Source organism: Ictalurus punctatus, chromosome 26 (genome assembly GCF_001660625.3).
Source record: "Ictalurus punctatus breed USDA103 chromosome 26, Coco_2.0, whole genome shotgun sequence".
In the NCBI taxonomy this organism is placed as follows: domain Eukaryota; kingdom Metazoa; phylum Chordata; class Actinopteri; order Siluriformes; family Ictaluridae; genus Ictalurus; species Ictalurus punctatus.
Genome location: NC_030441.2, coordinates 15,144,012 through 15,159,395, shown reverse-complemented (window position 1 = coordinate 15,159,395; position 15,384 = coordinate 15,144,012). Strand labels below are relative to the sequence as shown.

The 15,384-nt window shown below is 37.7% G+C and overlaps 1 protein-coding gene across 1 annotated transcript; it reads left to right on the top strand.

Annotated features, from left to right (window-relative positions):
- The first annotated feature begins 2,252 nt into the window (after positions 1 to 2,252).
- LOC108261851 (cytolytic toxin-alpha) lies at positions 2,253 to 13,424 on the top strand. The gene is made up of 12 exons (XM_053676339.1): positions 2,253 to 2,723; positions 4,596 to 4,688; positions 7,170 to 8,932; positions 9,298 to 9,417; positions 9,878 to 9,960; positions 10,125 to 10,323; positions 10,401 to 10,514; positions 11,281 to 11,382; positions 11,506 to 11,594; positions 11,718 to 11,910; positions 11,993 to 12,106; positions 12,558 to 13,424. The coding sequence occupies exons 2-12, from the start codon at positions 4,598 to 4,600 to the stop codon at positions 12,600 to 12,602; spliced, it is 2,913 nt and encodes a 970-aa protein (XP_053532314.1). The 5' UTR covers positions 2,253 to 2,723; positions 4,596 to 4,597; the 3' UTR covers positions 12,603 to 13,424.
- Positions 13,425 to 15,384: the final 1,960 nt, after the last annotated feature.

The following is a 15,384-nucleotide window of genomic DNA, read 5'->3' as shown; positions in this document are numbered from 1 at the left end:
TATATAGTAGGTAAGTACGCGGTTTGGGACGCAGGCCACGGCTTCAAGCAGTCATCTATTTGTACAGCGTGACAAATAATTAACCGCACTTGAAGTGTTCCTGAAAATTTTAAATAAAAACACCAAAAACTGTATATAGTACCATAACAAAGACCAACTGTATGTCGATACGTGAAACTCTGGAGGGAACATCGGACAGTGTGGCGTGGTGACGTGATTGATGTGTGCTGTTAATCGAACTATGTTCTATAACATGTAAAACAGTAACATGAAAGGAGTATTCTAAAAGCGACTCATGTAAACACCTTAATCAAAATATTGTCTTATTCAGAATAACATCAATAATTAGATTACTCCTGTCTATGTAGTAGTAAAAAAGTAGTCCATGTTGACAATACAAGTAGGGCTACCATGCAAGATTTATAATTGAGTTCTTACACCTTTACTCTGCGCACTTTGCTTCTCAATTATAAATCTTGCATGGTAGCACTACTTGTATTGTTCTCCACTTGATATATTGCTTTGCTTATACTTCCTCATTTGTAAGTCGCTTTGGATAAAAGTGTCTGCTTAATGAATAAATGGAAATGGAAATCAATGTAATAAGACAAAAAAAAGTGCAGATTTGATGTTAACAAGAAACAAGAAACCCCTCTGTCCTGCAAATCGCTGACACTGGAGACTCCTTCCATAAAAGTTAAATAAATAATAAGATTATTGCTAGTCGTAGATTATGTGGATTATGTGCCATAGTGTAGAGTTGTCACTATAGAAATTATAGTGTAGTAGAATGAGCGGATTAATAATGATACAGAGATGTGATTTGCCTTGCAGTGGAAAGTGCAGTTAGACGTGCTGTTATGGAAAATGAATCAACACAACAGCGCTACGGTTTAAAGCAGAGTTTTGAACCTCACTCAATGTGCATGTGGTCTGTCCTCTTGCAGCGATGTCTGGAGGATCGGCGTGTCTCTGATCGGCCACCAGAGGAGGATAGTGAGCAGCATACAGACACTGCGACTGCAGTTCCTGCACATTCAACAGAGCGGCTTCCACGTATGAGACGGACCAGCCAGTACCAACACACACGCACACACACACACGTACCCTAACACACACCCACGCGCACACACATGCACACACATACCTAAGCAGTCAGGCCTTGTCTGTTTTACAAACCGTGATAAGATAACTTCAGGCTTTCCCAAAACTTTTCAACCGGCCATCGAAGGCTTCCAAATGAAAAAGCAATCACAGGGGAAAAGGGACCAGTGCAAAACAAAGCGTCTCTGGGACATGGACAAGCAATCAGGGTTGGAAACATGGCAGTGTCACTATGGTGATGTCATGTGTCCACTGGCATGAAGTTGGTTTGAAGTTGGACGTTCGATATTCGCAGAGATGCGGAAATTAAGAGACTGTCTCTAAAGTTATATACAACATCGTTATAAGCGTTTGTATCTTCAATAGCATTTGTACAAGGGAATGACTTTGGTCACAAAACCAACTGTAGTGTTCATCTAGGTGTCGGGTATAAAGCACAACTGTAGTGTTCATAATGCGCACCTGTTTATATATACTATCAAATATACTATCAAATCATATGTAAATATTACACTACCAAATAGTTTTTAATTTTTATGGATCCATGATCTCTTAATGGTAAATAATCAGATAATAATTGTCCAGACATAGTGTGCTGAGTTCTAGACTGGAACTGTTGGAATCTTACCAAGGGGGGGATGGGCTCAAGAGTTAATTAAGAGTTGTATTCTGTTAGCAGACTGCAGTAGGCATCATGGCCAGATTTGAAAAGGGGAATGCATAAATTCATTTTTGGTTCATGCATTGTAGGTTAAATCTCAAATCTGAAAGGTGTGCATCATACCTGACATCTAGATGAACACTTTACAGTTGGTTGTGTGACTGTAAGTCATTCCCTTCAAATGCTATTGAAGATAGAAACATGGATACCAATGTCGTGTGTAACTTTAGAGACGGTCCCTTAATTTCCGCATATCTGCAAATGTCCAACGTCAAGATGTAGTCAACCAAACTACATGTGGTTACTGGCATCTTTATCGCCTCGCCCCGCCTCGCCCCGCCTCGCCCCGCCCCGTCCCGTCTCGCCCCGCCCTTAGTCATAGTCATAGTCACGGTTAATGTTTAGCGTTAGTGTAGATCGCCTCGCATCGCCCCGCCTCGCATCGCCCCGATCCCCCTCGCCCGATCCCCCTCGCCCAGCCCCGCCCCGCGTCATAGTCATAGTCACGGTTAATGTTTAGCGTTAGTGTAGATCTCATCGCCTCGCCTCGCCCTTAGTCATAGTCATAGTCACGGTTAATGTTTACCGTTAGTGTAGATCGCATCGCATCGCATCGCCTCGCCTCGCATCGCCTCGCCGCTAGTCATAGTCATAGTCATAAGTGAGTTCGCGCTGGATTATCCGCTTCCAGCCCCTCGCCTTACTTCGTGTCTTGTTTTGTTTAACGACCTAGATTCCTGCCTTGCCACGTATATGCCTGTTTGCCAATCGCCTGACCTCTTGCATGTTTATGGATAACGTTTTGGATCACGTTTAGGATTTGTCTGCCTGTGTCTCTTTAAATAAACAACTGTTATCCAGCACTTGCATCCGCCTTATCTCTGCTCCGTCACGATTTCTGACACTCTACTGGTTCCATTAACTCAGGACTGATCAGAAGTTTGAGAAAGCATTTCCGGTAAGGTTGACTGTAGATAATATTTGTTCAGTGTGTATTCTTTTTTTTTTTATATGTATATACTTTTTTTAACTTAATATCATGACTAATATAAACATTAAATGACAAATGCAAATAATTACAATGCCTTTAAATATTTTCTTTGTAATTTTAAGGCTATTCAAAGCCAAAGTCTGCACTTTGAATGACTGAGAAAATGAGACTTGCATGTATGAAGTAAGATAGTTATGGAGTTAGTATCATGCTTTTAGAAATTTGAAGTTATTGTAAGTGAAAAATTAGGAATCTAAATATTATTTTGAATTTGTGAATTTGTAATTACAAAAATTTGTCATCTTTCATTTGCCATCTGAAATTGAATATTGTGGTATACAAAAAAAATCAGCAATAAGAAGCATTCAGTCTCTCTATTCTTAATAAAAAAATTTTAAAAAGTCCACAGAACCCCTGCCACCACACACACACACACACACACACACACACACACACACACACACACACACACACACACACACACACACTGCAGAACTGTGATGCAGTTTTTCTTTCGATTTCCATTTTGGGACCTGGTGTATACTGAATGCTTGGCTTTCTGTGCATGCAGTATCAGCTGCAATGCAAGCAGCATTCATTAAATATGACGTCTACCAGATGGCATGTTAGAGTCAAAACATCACTGTTCATCTGATTTCCAACTCTGTCAGTAAAATTAAACACACTGACAAGTTCAGTCTAAAATTTTCTGCTTTCCGAGTTATTGTTGTCATGAGTTGCTTCTCAAATAAGAAAAACTTTACCCTTATATTCAAATATATTTAATCTAGAAGATCCAGACGACAGGTAAACAAAACCATCCTTTTGGTAGCATTTGAAGGTTATATGAGAGGTTTTGTAAAATTCATAACTATGAAAACTGCTTAGAGTTAGTACTCAATAACTGTCTAAAACAATACATAAGTAGGCAATTTGAGACAAAATGCTAGTTTGGTCAGTTGCAGACACTGTCACATGGTGAGAGTTGATAAATTAACTTTAGTACAGTAAGGATAAGATGCGAGTCCACTGCAGGGCACCATCCACACATTCACACACAAGACATACAATCAAGGGTGCTGGCTGGTAGTGGTGGTTCATTAAATGGGAGTCTTTGTCATGGAAATTACACCACTGGTGTGCAAGCCCCATGATGGCCTACACATCCTAATGACTGCTGCACATCCTCCTGATATAACCCCTTCTCCTAAAAACCCTCTTGACAAAACATAAGATACAATTGAGACTAATTATGTCTTTGCTAAAATTATGTAAAACATCACCTGTAAAATAGCCTAATTAAATTAATAATGAGACCATAAAGTGTCTGAACTGATACAGTATATGCTGGTTTTCATGGTCTACCAGTTTGAAATGTCTGTTTTATTGTACCTTAAATTTGACCTCAATTTGATTGACTAATCTTTTGATTGACTGATTCTGAGTTCTATAGTGTCTTAAAATGATTTCTAGTTTAATTTCACTGATAAGCCAATAACAATTTCCTCAAAAATTTAACAGATTTATAAGAGATCACACTTTATTATTTATTTAAAAATGCACCAATCCGGCATATTTCATAAGAAACCTCTTCACAAATTGTCCTACAAAAGACAAGAAATACACTCCAAAGCTATAGACATTTTGATAATTTTCCCCTCAATATGTCTAATTTTGTAGAACTTCCAAAAGATTTTTGAAACTCAAAGAATATTTTCCACATTATGTTATCTTAAGACTACATCCCTGATTGTGCCACACTGTTACATTTACAACTGCACATTTTTATGTTTTTTCCAATAATCCTTTGTCCTTTGTTTTTATTTTCTCTTGCAACAGTCATGGATTCCAAATGCATGAAAATAGCTGCCCTGGGAAGACCTCTGTATCCCGGCATGCTGTACGATTGCCGCAGGGACACCTTTATTCCAGGTGCAATTTACACCCCATTTAGTTCGCTATTTGCAGTCTAAAAATGGTTGTCATTAATAATGTTAATGTCAATAATTAGCCATGCTATATCCATACTGTATGCAATAATGAAATACTAGAAGTTGTTCAACCTACCTCTGAAGTGTTTGGGGAAAAAATAATAATAAATGATCAATTTTATTATATGAATTTATGAATATATGAATCTTATAAAATGCATAATTTTTATCAGAATAAGGGTGTGTGTGCGTGTGTGTGTGTCTTTTCATAATCTAGACAAAGTACATAATATTGAACAACTTGTTTTAGAGCAATATTGACCATCTTGCAGAAAATCTTATACTATAGGACAATTTATCATATAATAGCAACTACTCAGCCACTCTCATACATTAACTGTATCTGATAAAATTTCTTTATCAGTATCAATTACTACTAATTATGCTAAAATATCACAATTCGTTACAAATATTAATTTAAATATGACCAACAAGTAGGTGTTGTTGAATGTGCAATCTAACATTGCACCAGCTACTTTCTGTTAAGCTGCTCCCTGATGTATAATATGTATGGCCAATAATGCATTTCGACATATGAGGAAAAATTATTTTTGATCGAGAAACCAAATTATGTTTTTAAAAAAATTGAGAGAGAAAAAAAAATCAGGGCCTTTCTGGACTTCCATAGAATCAAGAGTGTCCTGACATAACCAGGTGTAGATGGTTCCTTTAGAGATCAAATTGATATGTTGTCTTACAATAGTCCGGCTGGTATTCTGTTCATGTGCTATTGACCCAATTATCTTAATATTAAACTAATTTTACCACAGTACAAGAGACACAATGCAAACAGCGTATCCAAATCAAACCTCTACACAGCTCGTACAACACTGCTATGGATTGTAAACAGCAATGTGTCAAGCCATGCTAAAGCTAGAACAAATTAAATATCTAAAATAAAATAGGCCTACTTAGGTAGTTCCTTACCTTTTACAAGTCACGTCATCAGGATATATTTGCAGCACAGTCCTTTAAAATCCAACTCTGTTTTTGTGCTCTACTGTCATATTTTCTGTTGTCTGACATTATGATAACTAGCTAGATTTTATCAAAAGCCCATATGACTGTACCTGCTCTCCCTCCTATGTTTAAAAATTAAACCAGTAAACAAAGGTCAAGCACCCACTTTTGCAAAGTATTTAAACTGGATGAGTTAGTGGCAATATTTCATTAACAATATTCTGATTGCTGAATTTGAAACATTAAAGACAACAGATAAAGTTTTTAAATGTTTAAATGGCCTAATGAAAATCCATTAATAAAAGAAATCTAGCCAACAGAACTGTGTGAATGATTATTATTTCACAAATGTTAGCACGGACAGGAATCAGCTGTGTGAAGAAATGACTATGCGTGACTTTTAAAAGAGTCCTCTTTCTGCTTTTTCTCCTCCTCTTGATTTCTCTTGCACTTCTGGTTGCCAGATAGGTTCATTTTTCAGTTTAATTTAAAACAATGAGATAGCACCCTGCAAAAGGGCTCCTTAAGGGGGTTGCTGAGATGTTGCTGCAAATTATTTTAAGCTGAAAATTTCTGATTATTTAAATGACCAGCATTCAGGGACCCTCTCTATATGTGGGGCCCCAAGCAATTGCCTTCCCTGTAGATACATCTCTGCTTTTACCTCAGATGACGAGATGAAGAGTGATGTGAGTGATGCTGATAATCAAAGTGATGATACACATGTCCTATTGTAAACTTATAACTGTTTACAATTTGGCAGTAAATGTTTTTCCATAAGTAAATAGTGTTATACGTGTAGAAGTAGGTGTGTCTTTGAACAGACCTGGAAAGAAATCTTTAGTATTATTTTCTCCTTTTTCATTTTGGCAACATTTCTAATGCTAGAATATTTTCAGAACAATAAAGTGGAACAACATATAAAGATTTGAAGAGTATTTGCAGGCCATCACACATATTTAAATGTATTTTTATTTAGCCTTCTTTTGTTCTCTGTCTCGTGAAGTTATTAAAAATGAAAAATGCAGCTTGTCATATTACCAAAAGCTAAAAAGCACTCCATCCTGAAGACTTTCCCATTGTCTCTGATTGTTACAAATCTCTGGCACTAGACACCTTCCATAAAAAATAAAACATAAACATCTGCTCATAGAAAACTTCACCATATAAATAATTTTTGTATTTTGTTTATGTGGAGCATTTGCCATACAAATCTGTGTGAGTTGTTTCTATAGAAATATACTGTACTAAAACAAGCATGTTAATATAAATGTGTGATTTGCAGCTACACTACTGTTAGAGCTTTTGTTATTGGAAAATTAGTCAAGACATTCTGACCAATCAGAATTGAGCATTTGTCTGCACTGTGGTGTAAAAAGTAAATCATATATCATCAGAAAAAGTTGATAAATCAAAAATATTTGTGATGCAGCTATCATTCCTTATCACTTTATTGTTTCAGGTGTTACTTTATGGGATAAGAAAGCATTGTGCGATGACCTTGATGTACATCAGCAGCTTAAAACACATCTGAAGTTTGCTGCCTCAGACACCCTCAGTGATAAGGCCAAACTCCTAGATATAAGTGCTTCCCTTAAAGCCAGTTTCCTCGGTGGTTTGGTGGAAGTTGGAGGATCGGCCAAGTACCTGCATGATAGCAAATCCTCAGCATGTCAGTGCAGAGTTACTATGCACTACAGCCAGACCACAAAATTTGAACAACTCACTATGAAGGAGCTTGGCAATATCACCTATCCACAAGTTTTTGACCAGAAAACAGCCACCCATGTAGTTACAGCTGTACTGTATGGAGCTCAGGCTTTCATGGTGTTTGATCATATAACTGATGAAAATGAGAACAAACAGGCTGTTGAAGGAAACCTTCATGCAGTGTTCAAGAAGATCCCTACCATTTCCATTGAGGGGGAAGCATCCCTAAAGATGAATGAAGAGGAAAAACAACTGTCTGAGAATATCAGTGTCACATTTTATGGTGACTTTGAGCTTGAAAAAAACCCCATCACATACAAGGAAGCCCTGGAAGTGTACAAGAAGTTGCCCATGCTAATGAAGCAAGGACAAAATAAAGGTGTGCCACTGAATGTGTGGCTGTATCCTCTCAAACTTTTGGATGATAAGGCTGCAAAGTTGGTGAGAGAAATCAACGTGATGCTGGTGGACAAAACAGAACATTTGCTGGAGGAGCTCGGTGAAGAGGAGAGGAGATGCAATGATTTGATCAAAAACCAAATGGCAAATGATTTCCCTGATCTAAAAGACAGATTGTTAAGGTTTCAGACATTACAAAATAACTATACGAGATCATTCCAGGAAGCACTCTCCAGACTTTTGCCAGCTATTCGAGGTGGGACACAAGAGGACAAGGCATTGGGGGACATCCTGAAAATCCATTACACATCACCCTTCACTGCTAACAACATGAACAAATGGTTAGATGATGTTACAACTGAAGTAAATATTCTGAGTTCCTATACCAGTCGGCTGAAGGACCTCACAGTTGTGAAATCATCTTGCTCACTCAGTTCCACCCTCTTGGATCATGATGTTGATGTGGTGATATGTTTGTCTTTTACATCTCTCAAGTTTGAAGACTCCTACCTTGTGGCTATACAAGACTTTGAGAACCTTGAAAGATTTACAACGTTGGATCAATCAAGTAAGAGTGATTTTTCTCTCCAAGCCACACAGCCTTGGTTCACTTCTCCTGACGTTTCTGCGAGCATGAGGCAGAATATTTCTCTCTTTACAAGTTTTTCAAAGGCCAATAAAAATGAGAAGAGAACCAAGTTCATGATTGCCTCCATATGTGACCCCAGCAATCCAGGAACCTCCATCCGACTTTACCAGAAAGGCGCTCTGACAGATCCTAGGTTCCAGCCTGTATCCAAACCGGCTCCACCTGAGGTGCAGGTCAGTGATGAGAAAGTCCTCCTAAAGCTTTCAAAATCCCCAACTGGAGAGACGGTACGGTTCCGAGTTGAATACAGGAGGATACCGCCAACTGATTCAGAAGATGACATTGATGAATGGACAGTCACAGACACTTCAGATGCACAGACCAGCTTCACACTGACTGGACTAAAGCCAGCAGACCAATACTTGGTCCGATACAGAGCAGTTAGTGATGTGGGAATGAGTGAAGCAACCGACTCTGTCCCCTTCTCCATTGATCCGAAACTCAGTATTAAAGTGGGCCAGTCATGGGTCAGTTAAAGATATATCAGATTCTTACTCATTTCTGTTCATGCATGTATATGGGTGTTTTTTCATTTGTAATAACTAAATTACATTTTTAAAACATAGCCTGTGGTAATGGAACAGATTCTCTTATGTTTTCATATTTTGAAATATGCATCAACGGTGCATTAAAATCAACTTTAAATTTCTTGTATTGAAAAAATCAGTCCATTGAGAAAACTGGTCTATGTTCTTCTACACTGGTGTCATATTGTGGGTATAGAGATAAAAATAGAACTAAGTGAAATCAAATAATATTTCTGCATGTCAGTAAAAGGTAAACGTAGACTTTACTATTTTATTTATGTAGCATATCATTTTGTTTCCCACAGAACCTCTTCACATCTTCCCTCCTGAATGAACTAAGGACTAAAATAATGACCAGCATGGGCATGTCACGATGGTCTCTCTCTACTATCAAGTCAGAGGTTACAAATGTTGTCAACAGTCCTGTGAGTAGGAGCTCACAATGAATCCCAATATAACAATAAAAATTTTCAATTAAACAAACAAGCAAAAATCTCTACTTATTAGTGAAAATCTCATTTCCACTTTGTTGACAAATTCAGACCAGGTGGGCCATGACATCTACAGGTGAATTTTAGATTTAAGTAAATATATATGCACACAAATTAAGTAGCTATATGACTGCTACTTGTCTTGCAAAAAATAAATTAAGTGCAAAGAGGCCCAGTTCAGCCAAGTGTGTTGAAAAAAATATAAAAATTGTAAGGGTTAATGACAAATACTGCCTTGTGGCCTAAACTTGTTTATAAACTGTTTTTGACTTGGAATGTGGAAAGAATAATAAAAAAATTATATTGCGTCAGCCAAACCAGTGTTGTTTAGTATCTATGAACAACATTATAGTATATCACCATTGCATGTGTTATGTGCTTATACTCACCACAGAGCATTCCCCACATTGACAAAATTCCTGGAGGGCTGACAGCAGGAATGGCTTTGTACTTCCAAGGGGTTGTAATAGGAAAAAAGTTTGTATTCATATCTTTCACCACATGATACACAAAATAATCCAGCAATGTGTTGTTCAGTAATGGGAACAAAGATCTAATATGGGATATAATATATCTAGTATGGGACTACATTGACTTAAACTAGAAACTTCTTGTGTATTCTGTTTTTACTTCAAACAAAGGTTTTCATTTAATATTGTAAACGGGCTGAGGGTTGATGACGACATCGCTTTTCACTTCAACCCTCGCATCAGTGAAATGGTGGTCCAAAACAGCCGCAGGAATGGCAGGTGGGAGAATGAAGAACACATTTCAGGGTGCCCCATTCCTACAGGATCAGCCTTTGATGTCTTTATTGTGACCAAATCGGAAGGGTATGAGGTATGGAGAATAAAAATAGTAGGCACACATTAGCAGAATAGATAAGTTCATAAGAATGAAATCTCTGTTCTTTCCAGGTATATGTAAATGGTCAGAGGTATTGCCTGTTCAAACATCGCATGGATTTGGGGAACGTGGTTTCACTTTACATTGCTGACGACGTCATGATGAACATTGTTGGTATTGTTGGAGTAAGTTACATACTCTTGCACTTCATTTATGGTTGTTTTTTTATATGCATTGTGAAGCCATTCTTCTGAGACAAGGAGCTTAAATTTGTATATCAGAAATGAATGCACAAGGATTTAGATGTTGGTCTCATTAATGTAAAACCTAGTGAATATACTGTATATACTGTACACAGAAATGCTTCCTGCTGTTTAATAACTGGACAACACCAACTGAGCACATTCCCATTGCCTTACCAGATATCTGAAACAGAAATATGACACGGCTTCAGGGAAAATTCAATATTTTTGAGCCGTTGCTAAGGTGGTCTGGGAGACACATAAAACTTTTCTGCTTTTTCAGATAAAGCAGCAGTCAGACCAAACAGAGAAACATTTTCCCCACAGGAAAGGCACTTAACTAAAGGGGAAAGGCCACAGGACATGAAAGATGCACATATGCTTCTGGTAGCAATTAATTTCACTTTGTGCTGACTTTGGGCCATATTCAGAGTTGAGTTACTTGCAAACAGTGAGGATTTAATGCACATTTTACTTGTGAATGTGAATGGTTGCCCTCACCTCTTGCTTAGTCTAGCAGTTTTTGCAAACCACTTATCTCTTGTTCACCTTTAGTTCTTCTTATATGTTCGTTTTCCCTATCGTGGCTGGCATCAATTATGCAGCACTTTGGTTTCTCATAAATGAGAGGAAAACAGGTTGAGAACTTCAGAGACATTGTGGATAAGCTTCATAAGCATTATGTACTGTATGTCAATGCTCTCTTCAGAATTGGAACACATCTACTTTTGGTAAGGAACTAAACTCTGGCACCTCACGCACAAAGCTTTCTGATATCCAGTCTGATGTGCCACATCCAGTCTGCAACCCTGTGAGTAACAGTTTCATGCCATGTCTGAATGACTGAACAAGCCAAAAGAGTGCATTGTTTATGATAATAATCACATGATCAGAGATTTATCATTAAAAAATGAATGATGCTTAACCACAACAGAGCAAACCATATTTGGGATCAATCCCTGGAGGCTTGAGACCTGGTGTGGCTTTGTTCTTCCAAGGGGTTGTTACTTCAGATAGTGAACGGTATGTGAAATGTGTTTTATGATTTCATGACAGTTATGAAAAGCAGTTATGGAGCAGATTAGGTAAAAATTAAATTCAATTTACCTTTAAAAGTCAATTAAAAGTTAAAACAACTTCTTTCAGCTTTGAAATAAATTTGCAGACCAAGGAGAAGTACATTGCTCTCCACTTCAACCCTCGTTTGGACTCTAACTCTGTGGTCCGTAACAGCCACAGGAATGGGAGTTGGGAGAGGGAAGAAGTGACACCAGGAGGCCCTTTTGTCAAAGGAGGAGCCTTTGATATCATCATGGTTGTTAAACCAAAAGGATATGAGGTGTGATATTATGGAGCAATTACATAAGTTTGTCAAAGCTTTAAGCAAACTGATTAAATAAGGTTGTATTTTATTTGTTCAGGTGATGGTGAATGGCCTGGAATACTGCACGTTCAATCACCGTATACCAGTGGACAAAGTGACTACACTTGGCGTTAGGGGAGACGTCTTCATGAACACCGTCAGCATTATTGAAGTAAGTCACTTTTACCATTTTATCATGGTTACCATGAAGTACGTTATTAAAACGGTGGTAGTGACATGGACACTAGCATTGTTTTACTATTGTACTTTATGCTAATTAAGTTTTCAAATATTTAACCATGATACTGCTAAGGATTTACAACAGTGCTTTATGATAAATATACTATAAAGAGTTTAAGGAAACCTCGATACATCGAACAAAACAAACAGGGTCAAGCCCAGAATAGTGTGGACTCAATAGTAAAGAACAATATGTTCAGCTATGTCTTACCCTTAAATTGTACATTTTAGGAAAACCCAGCTGTAGGATATACCACTGTAAATGCAACAATTATAAAATCAAGCAAGTTACAATTTACAAAATATGTAATTGAAATTTAATATTGTATATTTGCATTATAACAAACAGGAATGTTAAGAGATGCTTTCTTTTTTTTCAATAGGTGAAAGATGTTAATCTGAAAGTCACTATTCCTGCCAATATTTGAGGATTTGCATCTTCATCAAAGGCACAGAAAATTTAAGAGGGTTTTGTTGTTGTTATTGTTGTTGTTTTATATATTCTGCTCAAGTGTATCAGAATTCAGAATTCAGCAGTTCGTGGACATGATTTGTTTTTTTATTAATCAGTCATTTTTTTTGCTTGTGCATTCTTATGAGATTTTTGTTGCTTATTATTGATAGAAATGAATGCTATATATTTTTTACTGCAGTTGTATTGTACCTTAATACAGTAAATGATATTGTTAATGTGCATTATTTTATATATAGACACAGATGAAGCAGAAATTAGAGCAGGTCATGATTGAAATAAATAAATGTAGGTATTCTGTTTCAGTGGATGAGCTGTGTACTCCATCAAAAGACATATCCTTTTTACTTGATGAACCCATTTTCCAATAACAGAGGTTTTAGGTAAAAATTCAGTGCAATAGAGGTCTGGTAATTAGCTATTGTAACAAAACAAGTGTTCACTAGTTAACATTTTCCTATGATTATTTTTTTTCAATCTGATTAACACCAAAAACAAGGTTGAAGTTGACACAGTCTCTTATTGAAGTTGTCAGTTCCACATTAAATACTGATGCAAATACAATATTGCACAGGTAAAGAGTACTCTTTGCTCATTTTTAAAAACATGATCCATGTGCAGTATTGTAAAACATAAATGAATTGGCTAATTATACCTCTTGCCCAAATGTATTTGCTGTTATTACGAATCGGGAAACTATTTACTTCCTGATTAAATTATTTGAACAATGTACTGATTATAACCGTTGAATAAATAATAATAAAACTAAGCTTTGTCACATTGCCTGAACTTTATTCTCTATAAATGCATAATCTGTCATTTTAAACCCAATGTGTCTTCTCTCTTAAAGGTATCACAATATACAGTGAGGGAAAAAAGTATTTGATCCCCTGCTGATTTTGTACGTTTGCCCACTGACAAAGAAATGATCAGTCTATAATTTTAATGGTAGATTTATTTGAACAGTGAGAGACAGAATAACAACAAAAAAAATCCAGAAAAACGCATGTCAAAAATGTTATGAATTGATTTGCATTTTAATGAGGGAAATAAGTATTTGACCCCTCTGCAAAACATGACTTAGTACTTGGTGGCAAAACCCTTGTTGGCAATCACAGAGGTCAGATATTTCTTATAGTTGGGCACCAGGTTTGCACACATCTCAGGAGGGATTTTGTCCCACTCCTCTTTGCAGATCTTCTCCAAGTCATTAAGGTTTCGAGGCTGACGTTTGGCAACTCGAACCTTCAGCTCCCTCCACAGATTTTCTATGGGATTAAGGTCTGGAGACTGGCTAGGCCACTCCAGGACCTTAATGTGCTTCTTCTTGAGCCACTCCTTTGTTGCCTTGGCCGTGTGTTTTGGGTCATTGTCATGCTGGAATACCCATCCACGACCCATTTTTAATGCCCTGGCTGAGGGAAGGAGGTTCTCACCCAAAATTTGACGGTACATGGCCCTGTGCATCGTCCCTTTGATGCGGTGAAGTTGTCCTGTCCCCTTAGCAGAAAAACACCCCCAAAGCATAATGTTTCCACCTCCATGTTTGATGGTGGGGATGGTGTTCTTGGGGTCATAGGCAGCATTCCTCCTCCTCCAAACATGGCGAGTTGAGTTGATGCCAAAGAGCTCCATTTTGGTCTCATCTGACCACAACACTTTCACCCAGTTGTCCTCTGAATCATTCAGATGTTCATTGGCAAACTTCAGATAGACATGTATATGTGCTTTCTTGAGCAGCAGACCTTGCGGGTGCTGCAGGATATCAGTCCTTCACGGCGTAGTGTGTTACCAATTGTTTTCTTGGTGACTATGGTCCCAGCTGCCTTGAGATCATTGACAAGATCCTCCCGTGTAGTTCTGGGCTGATTCCTCACTGTTCTCATGATCAGTGCAACTCCACGAGGTGAGATCTCGCATGGAGCCCCAGGCCGAGGGAGATTGACAGTTCTTTTGTGCTTCTTCCATTTGCGAATAATCGCACCAACTGTTGTCACCTTCTCGCCAAGCTGCTTGGCAATGGTCCAAGCCCATTCCAGACTTGTGTAGGTCTACAATCTTGTCCCTGACATCCTTGGAGAGCTCTTTGGTCTTGGCCATGGTGGAGAGTTTGGAATCTGATTGATTGATTGCTTCAGTGGACAGGTGTCTTTTATACAGGTAACAAGCTGAGATTAGGAGCACTCCCTTTAAGAGTGTGCTCCTAATCTCAGCTCGTCACCTGTATAAAAGACACCTGGGAGCCAGAAATCTTTCTGATTGAGAGGAGGTCAAATACTTATTTCCCTCATTAAAATGCAAATCAATTTATAAAATTTTTGACATGCGTTTTTCTGGATTTTTTTGTTGTTATTCTGTCTCTCACTGTTCAAATAAATCTACCATTAAAATTATAGACTGATCATTTCTTTGTCAGTGGGCAAACATACAAAATCAGCAGGGGATCAAATACTTCTTTCCCTCACTGTATTGCATAAAAATGCTTAGAGAGAGCAAATTAACTGAAAGCTGATCATAATCACATGCTTATACATCAGCCAAAACACAGAGGAATATTATATCCTAGAGCTCATTCATAGTCACTAATACATCCTTTTCTAAGTGCACCCTTTTGCTAATGTGGAGCTCTGGTGTGCTTAAGCAATTTATAAAAGAATAATATGGTTTATGGAACAGGGACAAAGTCTAAAGAAGATGAATAAAAACCAGACATTTTTCTGAAGGAATGATTCCTAGAA